General features: G+C 43.0%; 1 protein-coding gene across 3 annotated transcripts in view; it reads left to right on the top strand.

Annotated features, from left to right (window-relative positions):
* MYLK (myosin light chain kinase) overlaps positions 1 to 26,359 on the top strand; it is a 1,710,670-nt gene that overhangs the window by 1,383,904 nt on the left and 300,407 nt on the right. For all 3 annotated transcript variants that reach the window (XM_086957081.1, XM_086957079.1, XM_086957080.1), the window contains exon 22: positions 16,726 to 16,879. In XM_086957081.1, coding sequence (XP_086813207.1) covers positions 16,726 to 16,879 — 154 coding nt within the window. The remainder of the gene's footprint in view (positions 1 to 16,725; positions 16,880 to 26,359) is intronic.

The raw sequence follows: 26,359 nt of genomic DNA, 5'->3' as shown, positions 1-26,359 counted from the left end.
GTTTGGTATTGTCCAGCTTCCTCTATGCCGACTATGTTGTCCTGGTTAGTCAACTCTGATAGACCTTCAACAACTTCTCAACACCATACAGGAATACTCTGCCAAAAATGGTTTGAACGTCAACTTTGGCAAGAGTCGCACTACGACGATCAATAATAACAGGAAAAAGATAAAGGTCTGGCACTGGGGTAAGACACAAATACCGATTGCAACAGAATATAGAAGTGTAATTGTTGACACAGAGGGCGTCAGAAGTATGCAATTAAAATGAAAGGGTTGGCATTGGCAGTGATCCTAAAGAATCTGTGTCCAACGCTGTCCTCCCTCCTCCAGGTAGTGCAAGCCAAACTTTTACCTACTATAACATGCGGCTTCAAACTCCTGAGAGGTAGGAATGCCAAAATACAGGACAGCACCATAGTTAAAGAATACAGAATCCTCTTCAGCCTGCCAAACTACACCTTGCCAGCACAGATCCCTTTGGAGTTCAATCTGCAAAGACAGTCCCTGGCCAGGCAAGGAGAATTCATAATCTGCTGGTGCAAAATCAGGAAGCAGGCCATGGCACTTTAAATCACTATCTATGGCAGGAGCGGCAACAGAGAGACACCTTGCCCGCCAGAACTTATCTTCAAGAATCCCTGACAAAGACCAGGCTGATCCAGCTTTGGGAAGCCTCCCCCAAAAAATCAGTATGGAAATCTATAAAGCTGATTTTGCTTGTGGAAGGCAAGGCTGCTTTCTCAGGCAGAGCTCATGCCTGGATGTCACTAAATATCTACAGTGCACTTGCACCCCAAACATAATTTAACCTAGGCTACTCCAGAACCATCTTTAAGCAATTTCTGAAATATCGTCTGGGTCTATTGCTATCTGCCTGCCACTTGTGTGGCAAAGGCACGGAAGAACTGCTGCACTTGTTATGCACTTGCAAAGAGCTGCTGGAATAATGGAGGCAGCTGCTCAAGTCCCATTTCAACCAGAGGGATTCACAGACTAAGGCAGGCTGCTGACCTGCTTTGAGCCTGAGGACCCACAATTGAACTGTTGATGGGTAAAGTTCCTTGCACTGGTGGGTAGAAAAATGCCAAAACGAGAGAACAAGGTGACTTGATCACGACCCATCTTGCACTTTAAGAGGTGGCAGGCTAAAACCACCTCTGCTCCTGGTCATCTTTATTTCGGTTCAACTACACTGAGAGGTTGAAACCTGAATTCTTTGCATTTGACAGGTCAAGCTTAGACGCATCTTGCATTTTGCGCTCTTTGCACTTGGAACCAGAATCTGGCAGCTCTTGGCATTGTTCCACCTTTCGATCATAGACCGTGGCCTTGCCGGCTGGCCTTGCTACTTCAAGCTCATAGAAGAACATTACAAGTGAACTTGAGGGAGGGGCTGATTCAGTGGTGGCTCCTCCATTGTGGCATGGGGGACGTCACCCTACTGCTTTCTCAGTGCGAGAAGCAGAAACATAAAATGGTAAAACTAACATTCTATGTTTCTGCTTCTCGCACTGCAAGAAAGCAGAAGTGCCTGATTTTATGCTCCTGCTTGAGGAGTGGAGAGGGTGGGGAGTGGCTTGCTCTGATTGTTTGGTCGGCACTCTGTGGGCTAACCAAAGCAGTCATGCGCACTCCCCTTTTTCTCTGTGTAGACTGCATGCAGCCTACATGGAGAAAATGCCTCCCTTCAGGCGACTGGATGGGCGCCGTCCACACCAAGCACAACGCTGTCATTGATTGGCTTAGGGGAGGAGAGGGGGCTGCTGGCTGCTTCCTGTTCCTGCAGGAAAGGACATGGCTGTCGGGCTGTGCTCAGGGTGTCAGTCCCGAGCCCTCTCGTGTGTGTGAGTGTGTGTGTGGGCTGCTGGGTTTATGTAACGGGGTGGGAGGGGCGCCGGGGAAGCTTACTTGTCCCCATTACTAGGCCTGGACTTCGGTTAAAGACGAGGCTTGGAAGGGCGAGTAACAGGACATGTTTGCACAGCAGAACGAGGTGCAGAGACCTGCCAAGAAGAGACGGGGTGTGCAGAGGGAAAGAAAGAATAGGTGGAGGGAGAGGAGATAATAATGAAAAGTACGAGAGAAATGGGGATGAGAGAGAAGAGAAAAAAAGAAGCACAAAGAAAACCAGAGGAAGGTAAAGGGCGGAGAGTGAGAGAAAATAGAGAAAGACGTAAAGATGGAAAAGAAACATACAGACACCTAGGAAGAGAAGGGGACGGGAGTGGGAGGCAGACTGCAACAGCGCTGAAGGAAAAGAATGAGTGTACGCATAATTATATATAGAGAAAGATAAATACTGAGAAAGCAGGCCAGAGAGAGGCAGTAGCTTTAAAAAGCGAGAGAAGAGAGCGAAAAACAAGAGGTGCAGCCTGTATGCAGATATGCAGTCAGTAAGATGCGTAACTAGTCAAAAAATTTTGACCAAAATGTCATAGCTGCTAGCTGGCCCACTGTACCTGCTGCACCGTTACATTTCATTTGCACCACACACATAGCCCAGTTCTCATAGACTGCACCACCCAGTGCTTTGAAGATCTCCTTTCCAAACTTGTTTCACCCAGCAAAGCTTTCGGCTGTCTGAAGTAGCAGGGAGGAAGGGAGAATTATTGGGTGGTTTGGGCCCAGAATTACCGATTGACCTGCTAATTACCCATTTCCAAGTGGATCCTAGGTTCAACTCCGAAGACGTGTAACCTCCACACCCCTGGAGTTAGCTCTCATGGTGCTGGGTGCAAGTCGAGGGCACTAGTAATGAGGCCCATTACTCAGAACGGTGGATGCTACCAGTTTGGAACACTGAGTACCCCAGTCCCTCATAGGCTCCCTACCAAGAGACTGATAATTTTTACATTGCTCACAAAAGCAGATCTTGAGAATTTCCACACTGCCCGTAAAAATACTGCTAATTCCCAAAACACACAACAAACCATACACAACTGTTGACATTGCACACATCCCTGCATTCATGTTTTCACACATACATATATGGTGCAGAATACGAGGCACCTATGCACAAACACACACTCAAACGCATACACTGATGAGCGAAGGAATTATATAGAAAAAGAATAACACAAGGGGAGGCAGAAGCAAGAAATTGTAAAGGTGTCACACATGGTAAATGGCAGATGGTGGCAGCAACTGGTTGAATGTCGCTTAACGATCTTTTGTCCTTGTCTTTAGTTTTGTTTCCACCTGGTGATCTGCTTTGATTTTGTAGCACTTAACTGACAGATTCATAATTGCTTTATTAACCTTCCTGCTTTCTCAAATTTGCTTGAAAGTGCACCATTTGTCCACTCTTTTTTCAAAATGTTCTCCGGGGAGAACCTCCACCCCGAATCCCCCGTAGGTTGTTCAGGCTCACCACGGTGCAGTACAACAATTATTTTACACCTCACCACTTTCAAATGTCACCAGCCACCCCTGGGCCGGTCGACCTAATTGATTCCCTCACCGGGCAGCTTGCACTTTGGTGGGTGGCAGACCAGAACACTACACCTAGACCCGTTTGACTTCAATTTGCTGAGCGAACTATGCTGGGAAAGAAACCTGAGATTTTGCATTTTGAAAACACTCAAAGCACTTTTTGCACATTTCACACTTTGCACTCAACTTTCGCTTGACCCACTGTGAAAAGTCTGGTTGTTATTTGACAAGGCTGCGCTTTTTAACTACATTCAGACAATTATAAAATGTTTATGATGATCTATTTTTAGTCAGTTCACATGTGTAGTACTATTTTTTACTGTGTGTATTTATGGTTTTAAGGCTGTTTTACTGAATTGCTATAGTTTTCAGTACCTATGGAAATAAAAATAAACATGAACTTGTAATTTGAACATAAGAATAAGCAGTTGTCGTACGGTGAAACGTGCAGGTATTGTAATAAATGTTTATTTTTTGCTGGCGTTGTATACGCAAAATCAATATAATGTAATATAAAAAAAAGAATAAACTGTTGTAAATTCAGACAAAGTTGAGCTTGACAATGTTTTCTCTACTCCTGTTACATCCAGGCAGAGTAGTGCATTCTCAATGTGCACATACTACAGCCACAGCATGTACTAATATCAGCTTGCGCAAGGCGAGGCTAGTGAAAGAATCCCCAATCATCTCAAATATTTTCAAAAACTTGATATTCACACAATCACTCACACTTGGTCAAGTGGTTTTCCTTTTTCTCAATTATATTTTAAGCCATATGAAGACAGTCAGTTTTCAAGAAAATAACTTTTGGGGATTACTAAATCACTTTGCTGAAGTTACTTTATTGATTTCTGTCAAGGCTAAAGCATTGTTTTGTTAAATCACTCTGACCTCTGATTTAAAATATATATTCTTTTGACTGCATGTTAATTGCGCAACTCTTATTGTTTTCAAACTGAATGTTTATGCTGCATACACAAAAATTGTTCGTTTTTTTGCTCTTCCACTCAACGTTTTAAAGAATTTAAATGAAAATATCTATGAATTGGTAAAACAAAAGTGAGTAATTTTATGTATTACTGTTAGCAAGCATTCCCACATTTGAAAAAACTTCTATTTAACAGTTTTATTCATTAAAAAACAATCCATTAAAAAAAAAGTATATGAATTATTAAGATTTACGGTCGATATACCCAATGACAAGAAATTGTCACTGTTTACCACAAAAGGGCATTCCAGCTACATATGTTTAAGAGAAGCCCCTGTGTAATTCTGCTGCATGAAATTGTTCCCTCATTTTGCTTAAAACTAATTATGTTCAGATGTACACATGCAGAAAGCTATAAAATCAATTTTTCACTTTTATAGTATGCACACAATATTTGCAAAGTTTCTATTTACATATCAGATCTATTTTTTGCCTAGCCTGAGATTTCTCTTAATGATCTTCAAATAAGTTCTAAGGGAATCTTAAGACAGCAAATATATTTTATGAAATGTTTGGTTCTTTTTCCTAAATAAATACTAATTTTCAAGCAACATATAAACCAACATATTCTACACAAACCTTTTAGTTGTATGAACTTGGGCTATAAAGTTGACCTTTTGATGGAGGTAATTAAACATAAATGCCAGTACCTTTTTTAATTAAATCTGGAGAACAATCACTTTAAATTTGCAACATCCTTAATACGAACAAGGAAGTCACTGTTCGTGGCCTGAATTATTGTTTTGGCTAGACTTGCAAATGTAAAATGGCTTAATTATCAACTTACATAAGAGGCAACAAAACACAACTGGCCAAAGATTTTCTTGCAGCAATCATCAATTTAGGTTTATAAATTAAATATGGAATAGACCTACAAACCCATGTAAAACGTATTTGTGGGAATACTTTCAGTACAGCCGTAATAATACATACAGACATACAGACATACCTGCACAAATTGTAATTCATAGCACATAAAACATTTTGTTTTATCACAAAAATATCTTTGTCACAAATAAAATAAAATTCTACTGTTTTAGGGCCTTCTATAGTAAGACCTTTGTGAATTTCTAAACTTAGTTTTAAGAAATTGGAACCCATTACCTTTTTAACCACTTCACGTAGAAATAAGATGCAGATTGAAAAATCACTAAAATTAACCAACAGGCTTAACACCTCTCTTTTATGGGATTAGGAAAAAAACACTGAGAGAGCTAATTCATAAATATTTCCTATGTGATCCATGCTGGTGCCATAAGATGACTCCTGAGTTAGTTGGAAAGACTCACTGTTTCAAGCCCTTAAACAAGGAGAGAATTGGGAATATGTTCCTCAGCATTTCACATCAGCTCAGAACTATAAAACTTCACATTTTTAACAAACATGTGGAGATTATTCAAGATGGTAGGGAGATGTTGGCATTTGACAGCAATGACATTACAGTTGATGAAACGTCATACAAGACACCATAACTTCTCTATTACCACAGACCACCCGGTCAGAACAATTGTCTTCGGGAGTTATAACTACTGCAGGACACCTGAAACATACTGAACATAAAACACTTTTTCATATACATGTTATGTTTGTTTTTATTCAATTTGTTCTTTTAAATACACTAATTTTCACCTATTCTACAATTACTATTTCATACTGATTTTGATTTGGACCACTTGTACACCACAATCAATCCTTTTACTAATATTGAAAGACAAATCTTGAATTGTTCATCTTGTTCACAGGTTGACTTTTCTGCAAATGTCAAAGAATCTTTTCATCAACTGTTGTGAATTACTGGACAAATTACATTGTTTACCAGAAAAATAGATTGCAAAAACCCAACTGTAAACCAAAAATGATCAGGAATTTTGTCATAAAAGCTGGATATGTTTGAAAAAAAAATATGAAAAAAACAACAATCAATCACCTCTTTGTCTGAACTGTGACAGGGTATGCAACTAAATGCAGTTACTGGCAGAGCCCCCTCTGTGTGGAGAGGAACTTAATTGAGTGTGTTCCATGAGATAAGTTACCATGACCTGAATCTAGGTAGAACAGTATGCCTAAATGATTTATCTATCGAGTTGGATAAGGTACCAAGAAGGTAGGGAAAACATTATTTATTGTTGTATGCCCCCTATTTGATTATCATTTCTTTGGAGTAATCAATGGTCCTTATTTGAATGCATGTTAACATATTTAGCATGTATTTACCATAGGTCAGATGTTCAAGGGTGAAAAAGATTATCCGCTGTGAAAGGATCACTGCATTTAAAGTAGCTAAGCTTTCGTATTTGATTAGTTCACAGAGACTTCAAAGTTATTGTACAAAGGTTTATACTATATAAGCTGGCAGGATGGTTCAATGAGGTAAATAATTGTCACTTTTAGCACCTGATCTGCAGGTCATGTGTCCACATTCTGGCAAGGCAGATTCAGGCTTCAATCAAAACCGGAGTCAAACAATTGAGTGCCTTTATGTTATGTAATAATAATATCTGTTAAACATAGCGCTTAGATAAAACAAACAAATTCCATGAACTGCTATATAATTTGGGCCAATTTACCACTAAAACTATTAAATTACCTCCACGTCTAAATGTATCTAATGGTATCAACCTTTCTTGAATAACCTCCCTTTCTACCTCTGCAGTACCCCGTAATTCCATTGACATGGAGAATTATCTCCCATTTTAGAAGGCAACAGTCCCATCATCAGAGACAGAGCCAGTAGTGGTATAAAATCTGCTCAGCAAAGTTCTTAATTACTTCCAAATGCATTGCATCTTATCTTATGGCAAACAAAGCAACCTCCTTTCTGAAGCTACTGAAAATAAAAACTCCATCTTCTTTGCTTTAACCATAAGCAACTTCTCCCATAATCAAATAACCAAGACTCTCTAAACACTATATTAATATCTCCAATTGCTATAATAGTATTTAGCAATTCTGTGCCATCAACATTATATCATCTAGATTCACAATCAAACTTCCTCTCTGTCCCACAAGAAACCGACAACAGGCCTCTTAAGTTTGATAAAACACCAAGGCATGGATAATAAATTAAAGGGCAGATCTAAAGCCGACAAGAGTCTGTCCCCCATTAGAAACATGAGAACTTGCTACATTCATGATGGATTGGCATTGTGGATTATGCATCATCAAAATGTAATCTCTCCTTCCAGTACTGGACCCTCAAAATATCCCTTACTTAGTGATCTCCTTTCAGCGGCAATGCATCACCACCCTGGGGTTCACCACTAGTCTCAACCCTGATCACTGTGACCTTTTTGTTTCCTTCCTACACAGAAACAAATTGCTTAAGACATCTTTCTCCTCTGTTCTCACCTTCTCTATTGTGCATTTTCTCAGCATGTGCTGGACCTCGTTTGTGACAAATACCTTTTCTTCTTCTGAAAAGTGCATATCGCATGGGTATTTCTCCTGCTTTGGACAAGCCCTAACTCTGTTCGGTATCCTTGCACTGTCTCTAAAAATCAAGGATCCTGTGTATTATTTTCCACCCTTGTAGAAATAATTGTACTTGCCCACCTACTCTTGGATGGATGCAGCTTAAATTGGGGAATAACACTCTCTTATGAATCTCCTGCAGCCTGACCTCTGCTTTGAGTGCTCCTGCTCCAGCCTTCTCTGCCTCACGAAGCATAGATCCCTATTGCTGGCTGATAGACCCCAAAACTTCCTCCATCTCTACTGAACTCTGAATGGCCTTGATAATAGCATGGAGGTCCAAATTGTCCTTGGCCGGGAAACCAATCTCTCAATCTCCAGGCCCTACAAAAAAACACAATTGACAAAAATCTTCTTCAGTGAATTATGTACTTATCCAAAGGAGAAAAGGTCACTGCGTACTTACTTTATTCTTTGAACTATTTCAATTAATTTTGGATGTATAAGGCTCCCTCTCCTGCCTCCAGCTAGGGGTGCATTAGCATTACCTGTCAAGCCTATGGTTATATGAATTTAACCTCCTAAACAATTCAAGATTGTTTCCTCGTTCATATACAGAATTCAGGCTACCAGGTTCACAATGTCCATCAGCTTATCCAGTCATGCCTTTAGTGATTTTTCTAATCCCTTTTTTCATCAGTGCCCATTTTGATCAGCACTTACGAGTCCAGCTCTGGTGTCTGATGCACCTTCGTTGAAATGACTAGTCTAAAGTACTCGGACCATAATATATTTCTCTCATTTGCCCCTAGAAGCTTTTGCATTTATAGACAGGATCCCAAGTCCACCTGTTTTTTGGCCTTCTGTTATTGATACCTACCAGTTCAAACACTTTATCCCTCAGTCATCCATAAACATTCCCTTCATTCACCTTATCATCCTCATAGCTATTTAAAGTATCACTCAAGGCATCATTGTTTTGTCATTGTCTTGCCAGCTCTGGGAAATCTGTGGCTTTTACTTTTCTTTTTAATTATCATAATATCATTGTTATGTTTCCTGTTACATTTCTGTTGGTAAAAACCACTTTCTGTTTATGACGAATGTCTTTATCTCACTTCTACATTCGCCTAGACTCTTTCTTTTATTGTGAACCAACACTCCAAAATCAGAAATGGCGAGAAGTTGATCCTCATTCTCCACCAACACTCTTTTACCTCCTTTTAATGGGTTTTGTTAGAACTGTTGCTTTAAGAGTCTTCACCACCGTTTTGCCTATGTCTACAAGTATAATGTCTCTCAACTCATCTCTAGTAAAACCACAAGTAGATTTCCTTGGATTACTCATCTTGTTAGGGTATGAAAAGGAACCTAGCCACTTAAAATCCTAAAGATTGACTTAAACTTCACCTAAAAACTGGCAAGCCATAACTGTTTATCCTGCATTCGATAATATATACACCTCTCTTGTCTCCACATCTACCTCAAACTGAAATGATACTTTGAAATGGTCTTTCTATAAAACTCCCCTTAACCAAGATGGCAGCAGTTGCTCTTTTTCACAAATAGCCATCTTATGTTGCTTGCCACGGAGAACCCCATAAGCGCAAGCCGACAAATCCTTTGCCCCACCACTGCTTGGAGTTGGAATGGAAAGCTGTGCGTCTGAGCTCCAACAAACTGTGCTTTAACAGAAAATTTGCATAATGCAATCTTACACTGGATGCCACATCTCGCTTGAAGATCAAGTGCATGAGAAATCTCTGCCATATATGCTTTCGATTCGCTGAGTGTGAGCAGTTCTTGTGCATAAGCAACCTTTAACTTAAGTTTCCTTTTACAAAAAAACACTCCTCTATAGAATTTCATATTTTCGCAGAGTACACCATTTCTATAACTAAAACTCACCTGGTTGAACGTCAAGCAACCTAGCTCTGTGCCTTACCATCCTAATAGAATTCTGCCAACCTCACATATGCTCAACCCCAATAATGAATAGTGCACTCCATAGCCAATATCCACCTCAGTTCAATACCACTACAGCCAAAACACAGACAGTCTGAAAATGTCTTTCATGCCCACCCTAGAGTTATCGCATTGGAAGGAGCATTACAAATATGCTAAGTTCCAGTGAGATAAGAATGTTTTAGAGTTCATTGTTCCAGTTCTATGGTTAAGGAGCTGCTTTTAACCCCTTCGATGCTGATGACGAGCTCAGCTCGTCATCACCCACGGGTGGCGTGTGCTGATGACGAGCTGAGCTCGTCATGTATCGCGGTAATTTTAAAATTGCCGCACAGCGCAAAAATCGCCGCAGCAGCGATGCGGTTAAAGGCAACATTAAAGGAACATTCACCAAATCAGTGCCTCGGTATTGACATATAATCGGCTGCAGATTTGTGTGTTCAACCCACTGATGACAAGTTTTAATCTTTATTTGATTAACTGATTGTCTTAGACATATCTGTTCATATTGTCCAACTCAGTTATACTATTTGCATTGAATTCAATAGGGTGAAAGGTTAATATTGTGCGATTGGGTTACCGGCGTATCTACACACGGGTCTACCATACAAGTGTCCTTATGATATTCCACATTGTGAACTGAACTCAAATATATTTCAGCACATTTATCTTAATATGATTGGATTCAACGACCTCCCATTAGAGAGGATTCTCAGCAGCCACTGATCAAGATGCAGAGCTATTTTGCAGGGATTAGAATGTGTCAGTGGCAGGTTGCACTTAGACCTAGACTGGAGGAACAGTAACCTCCTTAATTGTATTGAGTTGTCCTGTTTTATCACCCAAAGGAGATTTGCCTCATCCTCTTCCGCCATATAAATTCCCTTTTGCTCTCCTCACCTTCTGACACCCCTCGATGCATCCCCAACCCTGCTCCATTCCGCTCTAGGAGAGTGTACCTTGGATTTTCTTTTTCGGTCTCAAACCCTGAACCTGAACCCAAATTTCCCAAGCAAGATTTCAAAGATTTTCTAGGTTGCATGTCACAAAGCGTGCTTTTTTGGTATAGTTAAAAAAAAATCAGCTCAAGCCTATTTTGAGAAGCTGCATTACAAACGATATAGGGTAGACTTTGAATTAATTTTAGTATACCTTGTCAGTTGAATCCAGACATGGCCGACCGACCGACCCAAACAATCTGATCGGCTGGCATCAACACAAGATTTTCTTGAAACACATGCCACAGTATGTGATGTACTCCAGTGGACATCATAAAGAGTGGCAGACAAGATGGTGGGGTCCCAAAATAAAAGGTTATCCCAAATACCAAATACAAACACTGGTACCGACGAAGGGTTCACAAACCCACAATCAGGACTAGAAACGTTTGTACAAGCTTGTTTTTTTCTTTAAATCATGGCTTTTAAAAAAAAGGAAAATTCACAGTACATGTTGAGCACTGATTAGCCAGACCCAGAGTGCAGAGCCTGCTGTTCACAGTCCTAGGGAATGTGCAGCAGTCTCAAAAGCATGGGTGGGCATGGGTTCGGTATGGGGTTTTGATCAGGACTGGACACTGGGCAAGCCATGCCACAAGAGTTTGCTGCGCAAATCTGATGTTTGATGTCACAGAGGGTGGTGCTAGGTGCCCAGCACCCACTGTACATGGACGGAGGCTGTGCACAGCAGGTGTTCACCACAACGAGGGTTTGGCACAATGAATTATAAAAATATGGGAGTTCAGAGTAGTATATGTTCCCTATAAAAAACAAAGATTCGCTGAAAAACGTTGTAAAGAGTAAATTTAGGATTCATTTGCTCATAAGACCTTAATGCATGTTAAAAAAAATCTGAAGACACTATGATTAAAGTAACATCATGTTTGCAAATCAAAACCTAAAACTCGTTGAAATTGGCAACTTTTGGTTAGCTGCAAAAACCATAAATTGCCCTGAATGTATTGTTCGTGACCTACATTTTGGTGTTACAGATGACATATGCAAGACAAGCATCTGTGACATCACTGGTGACATCACATATTAATTGGCATACACATGTCCTGAAGTCTCCCCACAGAAGAATTGTCTATACTGAGATTGACTGCAGAGCCGAGTTTTTGAAGAGGCCTTTTGACCAACCCCCATTGTGGCCAGGCCTTGCACGCTAACCCTGGTAGGCAAAGCTGAATCATTCATACAGGGCCTAGGTACAGGGCTTTGTCTTTGATCAGGCCTTGCAATCAATCAGTTATTCCAACATTAGGGGTAAAACCCATGGGTTGGCTGTAGGTGAGGTGATCTTGCAAAACACGGAACAGCATCACATAGTACCCCAATGTAAGTAAATAGCACATCAGAAAACAAACACTTGTTTATCTATAGTTATGTCTCAATGATGTCAATGGCAAGGTGAAAGGTGATTTCACCTGTGATGTCATTGACTTTAATACAGATGCCATCTGTGACATAAGAAGTGTTGTTCTGATGAGCAGAGCTTTTGAACTAGTCGATGTTTGTGCAGCTCACTAGAAAGTTTCAGCCTTCGAAACAGCCGCGGCCCGTGCAGGTAAGAGCGGTGGGGCCACGTTGGGGGTGGGTATTTCAACAGATAAAATAATTTTTACACGTCGTGGTCTGTCGAAATCCCCCCATCCGGACTCACCGCCCTTACCTTCACGGGCCATGGCTGCTTCTAAAGAAGCACTTTCAAAGCTAGTATGATTGTGAGCACTTACAAGCACTCCTGAAGGAATTCCTTGCAGTGCGGACAGAGGAAGTCTGTGGAACCCTCATGTCATGTAGCCCCCAACAGGTAACACACCACAATCATGGACATTCATATCTAACATGATTACTGCGTATGTGGCCGCAGCCTCAGAAAGGGGAGCAGCAGGGGTGATACTGCTAGCAATGTGCCGGGGGCAAATTTGATGTCAGTTCTGCCACTGGTCATAGAGGCTGGTAGCCAAGAAGTGGGTCAAATGCGCTCGATCACAACAGAAGCTAGAGGGAGGGCGGCTCACAATCTTTGCCCAACTTGGATAAAGATTTGCACCTCTGCAGCAGACAACACTAGCCTGCTTGCATATGGGACTAAATCTGAGTTGAATATGTGATTTTTAAAATGCTATTAAGATCTTGTTTGTATCAAGAAATGACACTGACAGGGAAATGTCCCACCCCCGGAACAGGAACTGAGGAAGTACAGAGGGTGTAAGTTCCTTTCCTGGAATATCGCGGGGCTGGCAAGTAAGATCGATAATCCGGGAAAGCTGGCCCTTGTGAAAAGCTTTGACGTAATATGTCTCCAGGAAGCTTGGGCTATCGAGAACAACCTTCACCTAGATGGCTATAAAACACTCTTTGTTCCAGCAAGCCCGTCCCCATCAGGGAGAGCCATGGGGGGGGGGGGGGGTCCTCACCATCTTTGTCTCGCTGGCTGTCCTTGACATCTCAGTGACTGTACTCCATGTTTCACCCAAAGTACATTGGATGTTCCTGTCCAGTGGCAAGAGTAGACTTCTCCTGGTACATTTTTACAATCCGGGAGTTTTACACGAGGGGAAGGGTATCATAATTCGCAGTTGGGGTCAGTATTACGGGGTGGCACCTTGAAAGGTCAGAATTGTCATTACATCTTCTTAACTGAGGACTTTAACACCCACATTTGTGGGGTCATCAGACAAGGAGGAGTGGAAGCCATGGTCTGCGCTTGACAATCCGGTCTGCATATGGAACAAACCTCTCAGGGCACTGAGGTTAACTTAATTCTACTTAAATTTGACTTAACATCTGTTACGCACAAGTTGCCACCTGGGAAAACCTACATTACTCCCACCTTCATATGTAGAGGGTGTGAGACCTTTATAGACTTTAACTTTGTAGCTACACTTTTTTTCCCTTTGGTCACAGATTTCTCTGTCCTGTTAAGCGAATTCAGTGACCTTAACCCTACTTGTGTAGCAAGAGGATAGGCCCAGGTACATAAATACACTGAGGTGGGTAGGGGAGTGTCCCTCTCAAAGTGGCTGAGGCATGAAAGATTTTAAAATGGGGGTGTATAGCACCAGAGTCTCTTCACGAGTCCCTTGCAAACCAGTATAGCAGGGAATTTGAAATTTACTTGATGGCGAGGCTAGCGCCCCGAATATCTTGGGTGCATTTGGATCTATGTCCACTGTCATACGGAGGCTATTATGAGCAAAGCCGGGGGTCGTGAGCCAGTAGGCCCTAGATGGTTTGACTCAGTGTGTTCTCAGGCTTCCAGGAAGCTGAGACAGGCCTTGAGCATCAAGGCCCAAGATATGGTGGTGGTCTAAGTGCTTCGCAGAGCATATAAGGCTGCATTAGCAACTCACAAGTCCTCCCTGAAGGAGGAGGCCTGGTCTGACTGAGTGGAGGCAAGTACATTGTGCAACAGCTCTAGCTTTGGGCTATCATTAACAGCCCATTTCTCTCAGAAGAGAACGCTCAACTATTGGTCGCCCTTATCATGGAGGATGATTGGGTCCAGCACTTTGAGGGTATTTTTCAACCGGATCCTATGTTATCTGAAGAGAAGGAATGGGTAAAAGGTAAGGCGGATCTCGTACTCTCTACCCAAAGAGGTGAGAGCTGGCATACTTGGTCTGACCCGAAGAAAGGCCCTGGGGTCAGACGGAATCCTGCCTGATCTCTATATTGCCCATGTAGATTTCTAGGCACCGGTTCTTATAGCTGTTATTAATGCTGCAGTGCTGGCCGACCTTCCTTAGTCTTGGGCTTTATCTACCATAGTCCCGGTATTTAAAAAGGGTGGTCGGGATAGTACCTCATGTTATAGGCCCATTTCCCTCCTAGATTCCACGGTGAAGGTGGCGGGTCATATGATTCTTGACAGACTGGTATCCTGGCGGACAAAAGTAATTTTTTATCTACAATTCAATATGGTCTCCACCCTGGCCAATCAACCCTGGAGCAGTGTTTGAATTTATATCTTATCTTGAATAAGTATACTGTGGCTCGCTCATGTCCCACATATTTAGCCTTTATGGACCTGTCCTCCGCCTTTGACTGTGTGAACAGGTCTATGTTATGGCAATTTGTGTCCTCCATTGGCATAGACAAAAACATTATCTGGTTTTTGAGGGATCTTCATCGAGATTCTAGGGCGGTAGACCACTTTTCAAAGGACCTAAAAGTGTCTCGTCAGTTTAACATCAAGAGGGGGATGTGCCAGGTGTGCATTCTCGCACACTTCCTTTTCAACGTATACATCAACTCCCTAGAGAAGGCCTTTCTAGCAACTTAAGCTGACAGTCCCCAGGTAGGCAAGTGCAGCCTGCCAGTCCTTTTATACGCGGACGAAGCAGTCCTCCTGGCGAGGACCGCAAGAGGCTAACAACTTCTCCTTAATTCCTTTGCCTCTTTTATGGAGGAGCTGGACCTTTCGGTGAACCACTCTAAATCATACAACATGCAAATGGGCCCCGGTAAGGCTAAGGTTAAGCACCCCATTTTCAAACTAGGAAGCTCCCCAGTACCTAAGACAAATGTTTTTTTCCTTCCTGAGAGTAATCTTTGATGAATCTTTGAGCTGGTGCCCATTACTCAATAGTAAGAAAGGGGATCTAGTGAAAGCGTTGCAGGCAGAGTGGGAGGGAAGCCAATAGGGGCCCTCCTGAAGATCTACCAAGCTAAATGCATATCAAAGGCTAGCTATGGGAGTGAGATATGGGGCCATATCGCGCTTGGTGCACTTCAGGGCACTGAAAGCTCATTCCTGAGACAAGTTCTTTCTGTCCTGCAATGCACCCCATCCTATGTTGTTCATGAGGAACTGGGGATGTCTTTTCTTTCTGACGACCTGGTTTTTCGACCTTTGGCCTTGTGGCTCAGGATATGGGCAAAGCAAGAGAACGTACTCAGTAAAGATATTTTACGGGATTGTGTCTCTCTTGATCACGTCTCACGTATTCGAAGGCTCCAGTACATAAAAGTTGGTCTTGCTAGACTAGGACAAGCAGATCTTTTTATGAATCCTGATGGTATTTCTGAAAGGGACCTCATTTAGGCAATGGAGTGTTTTTTAAGAATGTGATATTGTGAAAGAGAAGGAAATGAGCTTTGTAAGCCCAGTGTGCACAAATACGTTGTACTGAAACCTGTGCCTACCACGGAGCCTTATCTTATTGGGCTTAAAAGCATCCACAATCGTTTTCTTTTGACAAAGTTCCTGTTTGACCTCTATCTACTGGCATATCCCGAAGGTTCTCACAGAGGTCAGTGCCTTATGCCCCGTGGTTGCGACGGAGAATCTCCTTAGGACTTGATGCTCTTTTTAATGTTATGTACTTTTTATGCCATTGCCAGAAGGTTATTTCTCATCCCCATCCTAAAACAAATGAGCTTTTGGAGGGTGAGATCAGCTTTTACCTTTTTGCAACTTTTCTCTAGTGACACCGTTTTGTATACTCTTAACTTCTTACGCGTCACTATCAGACAAAGGACAAGTTGTAAATAGTATCTGTATCGTAACCCATGTTTTTATTTTGTATGTAGACCACTTGGATTATATTATACTTGTCAACCTGGAGCCTGATTTATGGTATATCAAAGGTTGTATGACTTTTATGGTTTTATTCTTAAAGCCTAATAAAGTTTTATTGTGTGTGTGTGACACTGACTTAGACTAAGTCATAATGCAGGTATTTTAGAGTGACAAGTGAATGGGCCTCCACGATGTGGTAGGAATTCACCAGAGAGCGTCCAATGAGGTGATGGGTTTCAACCACACTAGTTTACCGTATTTGTGTCTATCATCAAATCGAGATGATGTTGAGTTATATGGAATTAAGGACCTTATATTGGTATCTAAATTTTATTAGGCGTAAATACGACTGTTTGACAATTATAAAATGCAAACTTTCATGTTGGTTTTGATGACAGATAAAGGAAAGCGAGTCTATCAAAATAGAGAATGCAGAGACCTCCAGCAAACTAACCATAACCGCAGCGAAGCAAGAGCACTGTGGATGTTACACTCTAATGGTAGAAAACAAATTGGGCAGTAAGCAAGCACAAGTGAATCTCACTATTGTCGGTAAGCCCTACAAATTTGTAATTTACCTTAATAATGTCTTTCAAGAAAGAAGTTTTATTTACTAATGACAATTGAATGCTTTGAATGATGAGAAATGTACACACTTGTATATGTTATGAGCATTGTTGATTTTACATTTTGATCAGAGATGGCATTTTTCTAAACTTTATATATCTCATATATTACAAATCCTAAGGACCCAAAGCGGTAAGTGTATTTGCCCTTTAGTGATGGAAACTCTGAGCTCTTTTAAAAAGTATGAAAGAAAAGAGAACCCAGCAAATGCCCATTGTCGCCTCAGTGCAAGATGTTGTCATCCCACATTGCACACTCACATTTAAGTTTTAGGCTTCCTTCAGATAAGGAAGGACTTGAGAACCCTGTTGATCCTCAGTACTCATTTCAGCAAACTGCTTGGACCCTTGGAGCAGACTTTTAGAACTAGTACCAAATAGTAGTGTTTTCTCTTTTCAGGGTGGTTAATATCAGTGATACAGCTAAGACTGTTTCAAATTTGCAGTTCCATATCCCTCACAATTTGAAACTGTTTTGCTTTTAACTTAAATATATTTTTTAGGTTTGTGGCTTTAAGTTAAAATCTAAATATATTGTTCACCACGTAAAGTTATTTTGAATATGTTCACAAATCTCTGACCTGCATCATAATGCACTTTTGCTGGTGTAGACATGTGTGTAAAAAACACACCCACTGTGTCCACAAATGTTCTCTGTAGCAAAGTCTTGAATTATCAAAACTATGTCAATTGTCTTGCATCCTAATTTCAAATGGGTGAATGTCAATAGCACAACCGATTATTCCTTCTCTTCTTCTTCAGGAGAAAATCCAGTACCCACCTAAATACATTCTATGTCATCAACTGCTCGCCCATCCACTATCCCCTAGTAACAAGAATGACTACTCACAACAAAGACTGAAAGGCATGATCCAATTGTGCACCAGTCAACACTCATTACATTCGAAGCATCATGTACTGTGCTCAGCTATGCAGTGAGGTATTGACTGTTACTGATCGGCAAAGTACTACTTAACAACACACAAGGCACAGGCTTGTTAATATATTCCTCTAACTCACACATGATGGTCTGAGTTCCAAAATAGCTACAATGCCAACACTGCATTAAACCATAATTTCAGGCAGTCATATTATTGCATTTGATTACTCAGCAGAGGATTCGACAAGACTCGAGATGAAGCTTTGCTTGTATTGTGTACGTTGATGTTGCAAACCACCTGTGCTGCTGGATTGCAAAACAACCCAAAATTAATCTTGCTCTCTTGTTGCCTATGTTATATTGTAACGTCAGTTGCCGTTTGTCTGAGATTTCCGGCGCGATCCATCTCTTACTGAGGGCCCTAAGAATCTGTGCTGTATAGTTGCTGTGTGGGTACTCTTGTGCTTGGACGTCTTAGCCAAAATCAAAAAAATGTACACCACTCTTATTCCTGCTTGTATATACCACTCTAACTTTACCATGCCTTATGGTTCAGCAACTCTATGGTAGATCATTGTAGCTTTTGCTAAAAGGCTTACTTTTTCTTAAAGGCTGATCTCTAAATTTGCCAAAGGGCCATTGATTCAAAGGTTGTCCAGTCTGGATGCAATTTATTTGCTTATTTGCTATGGAGAATCGCCTATGTAGAGCTCTGACATTACCTATAACCCCTGAAGAAGTCAATAGTGTGTATTTGCACATGACGAAACATGTGTTGGGTGCTTTTTCGCAACAAATTGTACTACAAGACTACAAATGAGAATAATTGTCCATTGACCTGCTGTGGAGAAGGTACCTGAAAAAACTTGAAATAAAATATATGGACTCTCCAGAATAACGTGTGATGACTAAACTGAATTAATACGGATTTGTATAAACTACTAAAGTGTGCTCAGGGAGAGTATTATTTTGTTCTCATTCTCTGTGAATGAGGAAATATGAGGTTGAAGTGGTAACCCATCTCATTCCCCCTTTGCAGCACCAATATAGATTGTACGTCTATATTACTACAGCCTGATACGTCTGTTGAGTGCCCGTCTCCTTATTTCGATGCCTGGTTACCATTGAGCATTTTGAATTCCTGATGGTAATGTTCTGAAATGGTTAGTTGTGTCTTTAGTATGACATAATTCTTTGTACTAGTACAACTCCTTTTCTGGCCCCTCAATTTTATTAGCTTGTTATGATGTGGTTGGATTTTGCTGTGGAGGCCTTCAATGAAAAGGAACACCCTGCCTTCAAATACTCATATAATCACAGTTTACTGAAACATTTCATCACTCGGGATCTCAGCTAATTCACCTTCCTTTTCTCTGTGGAACGTTTGAAACTCGAATGGTGGTGTTTGGGGCAGCATGATATGCAATGCTGCCACAATCTGTAAATGTATTTAACAGGGAGCAATTTTGAGTGCCTTTCTAAGGGAAAAGATCACTTTGTCAAGTAGTTTCACACACAGTAGCACATAGCCACACACAATATACTATGCACAGCTTGTTGCAGTGCTGAACGCTGCATTGATGATGTAACTAAATTAGCTCTATACATAAAATATGTAGAAATAAAATAAATGCAACTTTGGAGAAGATAAATAGGAGTGCTGTAATTGTGAATATTCGATTTAGTGTTTTCAAAATGTGGCCAGCTTGACTTTCCTTTGCACTTAAATCCCATTCTTTCAGAACGGATGTTGTTTCCATTTGACCCACATGCAAAAGGTGGCAAGCATTTACACATGGTAAGGGAACTTTTATTTGAGACAAAACGGACAACTGACCTTTATTTTTCTGTTTTATATCAAACAAGCACCCAGCAGTAGTTGGAATATAAGACATACAGCATAGAGGGGTGTTACAGGAAAGTCCTAAATAACCAATCATCCCATATATGGTTCCTGAGAACCCAACCACAAGACAGTCTTTCTCCACAGATAGGTATGTCACGTCATTCCAAACCTCTAAGTGGAATCCTATTCCCCGTCTGCATGCAACCTTGGATAAATTAAGAAGCATTTCAGCACAGATCCTCGGGCCGTACCACATACTACCTCAAACTTTGCCTTCTGGTCCCCTAAACGCCTGTGAGAGTTCATCCTCCTGTTTCTAGTAATAAACAGTCACGGCCGGCATGGCTTGCGGGTGGCGGGGTGGGCGAGCGCCCAGCTCACATGACCAATCACAGCACTGCAATGCAGATTTGTAACACGTTTTGAGTGTCCTATTTGGACGCTCAACCAGGGAATGGGAGCCTGTGCTTGTTCTCCATGCAGGAGGTAATGCAGCCTGCATGGAGAAAGGGGAAAATGCGCATGACCAGTTTGGGCGGCCCGAGAGGACCGACCAAACAGTCATTGCGCACTTAGAAGTGGGCAAACCACTCCTTCCCTGCCCCGTAGGCAGAGCAGCCAAAGCAGCAGAACACGTCACGAAGCATAAAATGATGACAACTTGAAGTTATTACCATTTTATGCCTCTTTGCTCTGCCTAAAAGCAGTCTGGGGGGGACAACGCTCCTCGGCCATAGCGGAGGATCCGCCACTGGCAATAAAAAGTGAATTAGAATGCCCTCTCCCTCTTTCTGAAGTAGGAATAAACTGGCCAAGTTGTCTGAGAACAGCAGTGTTTTAACAATGTCTGGGCAAGGGTCATTCTTAGAGCTAGCAGTGTTCCTGTCATTTAAGGAGTTTGCATATTTACGGGCTGTTCTCTCCATTCTTGGCAATGTGAAAAGCTTCTCTGGAAGAAGTTCAAGTTTTGAAATATTCCTTTCTTCCTCTGTGGCCAGCATGGCTAACCTTGATATGAGCCATCTTTAAAATTAGACTCAGACAAGATAGATTAGCTTTGAATTAAGGAAGCAACCTGGCAATTTCGTCTCGCTCAGTGGAATTGTTGAAAACATGGCTTCATTCACAACGTAGCTTCTTCTCCGTTCTTTTATCTCTCAGGTTAGAGGGTTCTCTCTTTCTAGGAATGTGATGTGTGGGAGTTTGAAGTGTCAGAAAATTTCATTTTGAGAGTTATGTCTGATAGAGTTGAGGATGCACAATGGCATTTAGAAGGTGCTGACCGACCCTATAAGTGCCTGTAGTCTCTGGCAGAGTAATACACTACATACAACAATTTATATTAAACTGTTAAATAAAGGACATCGCCATAGATGCCTATCAGCTTGGAGACTATTGTATTTCTGGTGCCCTTCACACCAAGATCAAGAATTCCAATCTGATTTACAGTCTTAATTTGACAAGAATAATAATCACCAGTGTAAATTCATCTCTTATTTATTTATTTTAGATTGTGATTTATGGAGCCTAAAAGGCAATTTAAGTACTTCAGGATTTATCAACAGCTGTGAAAGTCGGTCAATTGATTTCACACCAACCCAGGACACTAGCTAAACAGTACATTTTTCACAGACTTTGAGATTGAACAGAAAAGCCTACTTTCTACCTGGGCTGTAAGAGTTGGGCATGCAAGACCAGGAAACTTTTATTGTGTAAACCTCTGATGGCGCGCGCAGGATTACCAGCTCAGTTTACCATACTCACCGGGGCCCATAAACATTCACACCTTGAACCGGTAATCCTGCTTTTATTTTACCTGCCTATCAGATTTGTATTTTACTTTTAGGATTTATACCTATACACCCTGACTTACCAATCCTTGTCAATTGTGCTTAAAGTCCTAAGGAATCAAAAAGGAGTTAGCATAATAGGTAGTAAAATAACAATTCACCTTCATGAAATAACCACTGACTCGGGAGAAAGTTTAAACTCTTTATCTATGCAAGATTTTGTAAGTCATAAACCATACAATCAAGATTAATATTCTTTCAATTAGGAAAATAATTATTAAAGCAATAGTTCTGCAAGACTTTAAAGAGGAACCTTTAGACATTGGAACCTGGGAAGGGTGAGAAAGGAAAACAGCACAAGGACATACCCACACAGATTATATTTACCTAGAATGGTGCAAGGACCAACCCTGGCCACGGGCTGGGATAAAATAGAAATAAGGCTCCCCACAGATTAGGTGCAATCAGGACAGGACAGATGCAGATTTGGGCAAGTGAAGGTCAGGTCAGGACAGGTATCCTCAGCTTAAGTGCAACACCAGCGTCACACCCCTCTCTGCGACTAACAGTCAGACCGCGACTGGGTCATCGAATCTTCTCCCTCAGGAAAACTCCAGATTCTTCTGACAGAGTGCTCAACTAGCACTCTGCTCTCGATTCTCCCTCAGCATATGTTGGGTCAGTGACAGGTCTGTGACAAGTCGGACAATCTAACTGACTAAGCCTACCTTAGTTATACTATTTTCCAGGGCAATGTGCCACCCCCAGTTTTGCAAATTCGTATATTCCCTTCATTTGAATGGTCAGAAAGGCGAGGAGAGGTCATCACACCATACCAGTATGAAATCATTTTCATTGAATAATGTTGATCAATGTTCCCGCCCATAATTTACTTTCCCATGATTTTTATTCAACCCAGCAATATTATTTCATTTTGTATACATTGTTAAACAAATTTGCAAGTTGTCTTCCTCTTTGCAGGTCATAGGGTCGGGTTTCCATGCACATCCCAGGCGAGTCTGTCATTGGCATCGGTTCAATGCCACTACTCGAGGACTTTCAGCACTTTTGGTTCATGCGCAGTGCAGATTCCAATATTGCGTTACAAGTCACCCTTCAGGCCCAAATACGAGCTATTAATAAAGTCAAAAAGAGACACATTAGAATGCGAAAAATAAATTAATGCACTGTAAACCACTTATTTCCACTCTAACCCCATTACTTTATTTTAACTACAGCATTAATAGTTAAGCAGAACAAATAGAATTTAGTTCAAGAGGAAGCATATGCATTAGTGTGTGAAACAAGCAGCCATCTTGGTACTAGTGTGCAGCTGCAAGAAAATCCCACCAAGTAGAAAGTAAGTCACATCACGTGGAAGTGACAGACGCAAGCGCAGTAAAGTTCCCACATATTTTACGGCCATTTTGGAAAGGGGCGACCAATCGGTCCCCCCGAACGTATGGTCGAGTACCACGATCCCCCCGGGAAGCCATCTTGGGCGGGAGGCGAGTCTCGGCTGGTATGCCCGAAGCGGCGTAGCCGGGGCGCGCCTTTTTCCCGCCCTAGAGTGGGCTGGCCTAGACACCAACACGGCCGGCCACGCCCTTGGAGGCAGGCGGGGGCGGGTTCACGCCCACCCTGAAGACGGATAAAAGGAGCAGAAGCTAACAAAGCATCCTCTTGTTCCTGTGCTCTGAAGCTGCACCTCCCCGCTGCACGTGAGCTCGAGACGGAACGAAGAGCAATTTTGAGCGTTGTAATCCCTCTTTTTGTCTTACAGATATCCCGTCTAAGAATGCCCAAGAAGGTCGGAAAGCGGGTCGGTACCGATAAGATGCTCCGTATGCTCATGAAGGAGATAGCCGATCTGAAGAGAAAGGTTGAGGCCAAGGACGGGGAGGGAGGACCGAAACGGCCTTTACCGGGAACAATTCCCGGTGGAAAGAGCAAGAGGCCTAGAAGGGGAGCACTTGGGGGGGAGACCCCGGTTCCCGAAGCGCCACGAGAAGAGCCAACCCCGGCGCCAAAGGAGGGGAACCCAATCCCTGTAGTGGTCACCCCTGCGGACAGGGAGGATATGCCCCCCCGAGTTAGCGGCGCAATTGGCAGCGTGGTTGGGAAACGATAGCGAGGGCGCCACGGCTGACGACGCCCGGGCAGTGATGAGACAACTGCGGGAATCGAGGGAGGCTGCGAAAGCTCCATCTCCTGTTCCCCCGCAGGTCCCAGCGGTTGGAAGTACAGCAGGCCCAAGTTCGGCGACAAGCGTGGGGTCTACTTCAGGTAAGCGGCCATTGCCGATTGCGGGGGGGGACTCTGCACCTTCTCGAAAGGAGAAGATTGCCCAGCACGTCCCACTAGAAATCAAGGAGTTGATTTGGGCGGACAAATATGTAAACATGTTTTCATTGCTTACCGACCATTACGAGATCGAGCATGTAAAGAGTCAAAAGGAACTCATGCATCCGAGTGTTTGGCGCGCTAAAATGGCCGCCTTTAAGGTTGATGATACCATTGGTACTTGGGGCAGAGCGTGGGGAATTTTTACTTCCATCATGGGGGAACGCAGACCTGAGTTGTTGACCGAGTTACCCATCTATCAGTCACGTATTATGGAGTATTCTGTGGCATATGGGGGCAATCAGTGGTTCTGCTATGATAATCTGTTTAGAAAAGCTAAGGAACACAACCCGTTGTTGTCCTGGGACTGTTACGACTCTGTGTCTTGGCAAAAAATGGAGAGTACAGGGATGTTGAAGGTGCCATTAGTAGGGAGTAACGGGGGGGAATCCTCCCGCCAAAACTCTGGGACGCCCTTTCGGACAGGTTCAGGCAACGAGACCCACACGAAGCCGAGTGGCAACACAGGTAAAAGGGGGATATGTTGGAATTTTAACAGGGGCAAATGTACCAGGCCCCAGGGGTCATGCAAATTCAGACATGAGTGTGGGGGATGCGGGCAGCCATCCCATCCTGAGTCCATGTGCAGAGCCAAAACGGGTGATAACGGTGGTAAGGGAGGCGCCAAACAGGTCTAATATAGTCCGAGGGGCGCCTTTACCGACCCCGATTGATACCATGGCAATGATTCCTTGGCTCAGCGAATACCCAGATTATGCTTCCGCTGGGGTGTTGCGGAACGGGTTTTCATATGGTTTCCGCATCCCAGTGGGGGATTTTCAGGGGGTACCGGACTGTAAGAATCAAATGTCGGTCTTACAGCACACGGCGGTGGTTCAGGTAAAGATTAAGAAAGAGGTGACTCGAGGTCGTGTCGCCGGTCCATTCGATGTTCCGCCAGTTGCAAATTTTGTGTGTTCTCCTCTAGGGGTGGTTCCCAAGAAGGACCCGGGGGAGTTTCGGCTGATACACAATTTGTCAGCCCCACATGGTCTTTCCGTAAATGATGCGATAGATCCGGAAGTATGTTCGGTGCGGTACGCATCTTTCGATGAGGCCGTCGCCATGTTGAATCGCCTGGGGCCCGGGACGCTGATGGCCAAATCGGACATCGAGTCAGCGTTCCGGTTGCTCCCGGTACACCCAGACGATCAGCGTCTCCTTGGTTTCCAGTTTCAGGGTCGCTATTACATGGATAAATGTATGCCAATGGGATGCTCGATTTCATGTGCCTATTTCGAGAAATTCAGTTGTTTTCTGCAGTGGGTATTCACGAGGAAGACAGGTTTTCAACATGTTATGCACTATCTCGATGACTTTCTGTTTCTGGGGGCAGCCGGGGATTCTGAGTGTGGACAGGCCTTACATGAATTTTGTGTCCTAATGAATCAATTTGGTGTGCCATTGGCGCCAGGTAAGACTGTCGGTCCGTCGACCTTGATCGAGTTTCTGGGGATCGAGCTCGACTCAGTGGAAGGTTGTTTTCGTTTACCTAAGGAAAAGGTGTTAAAGTTCAGGTTATCCCTTGAGACATGTATTCGTGCAACGAAAGTGAACTTGCATCAATTGCAACAGGTGGTGGGTCAGTTGAATTTTGCCCTAAGAGTAATGCCGATGGCGCGCCCCTTTTCCCGCTCGATTGCACAGTCCATGGTCGGCTTGAAGGAAGGACATCATCGTACGAGACTCTCGGCAGAGGTTTGCCAGGACATGCGCATTTGGATTGCATTCCTGGCGGATTTCAATGGTCGAATTGTCTGGAATAAACCGGCAGTGTCTTCCGAGGAGTTGGGACTATGGACAGACTCGGCGGGGAGTGTGGGTTTTGGCGCCATATTGGGTACACAATGGTCAGCTCAAAAATGGCCGTCATGGTGGCATGAGTGCGGGTTGACGAGTAACATTGCTTTTCTCGAACTGTTCCCTATTCTGGTGGCCTTGAAAACATGGCCAGAAAGGTTTGAGGGTCACTCTGTGGTTTTCTGGTCTGATAACATGACCGTGGTTGAGTGTATCAATAGTCAGGCAGCACGTTGCAAATTGATTCTGAGACTACTCAAGGAAATTGTGTTGTTGTGCATGCAACTAAATGTACTGTTTAGGGCGCGACACGTGCCGGGGGTGATGAACCAAGCGGCTGATGCGCTCTCTCGTTTCCGTATGCAGGCCTTCTGGGGTTTTCTGCCCACAGCGGACCCGGCGGCGGCACCCTTTCCCGAAGCTCTCTGGTCTCTCGGTGCCCCGAACTACAAGACCTCGTGGGAGAGAGTTTAGCACCCAGGACGAGGAAGGCATATGAAGGGGCGTTCCGTTCCTATTGGGTCTTTTTGGGTACTGCCGGGAGGGGGCTTTGGGGGCTGGAAGAATCTGTAGTAAGATTCCTGCTCTCTTTACGTCACCCAGGCAAGTCAGTGGCTACGGCCCAGAGGCATCGGGCCGCCATTTCCTTCATGGCAAGGGCTCATGGGATCCAGGACCCGACAGCGT

This window comes from Lissotriton vulgaris, chromosome 2_1 (assembly GCF_964263255.1).
Source record: "Lissotriton vulgaris chromosome 2_1, aLisVul1.2, whole genome shotgun sequence".
NCBI lineage: Eukaryota > Metazoa > Chordata > Amphibia > Caudata > Salamandridae > Lissotriton > Lissotriton vulgaris.
This window is presented reverse-complemented; position numbering and strand designations above follow the sequence as displayed.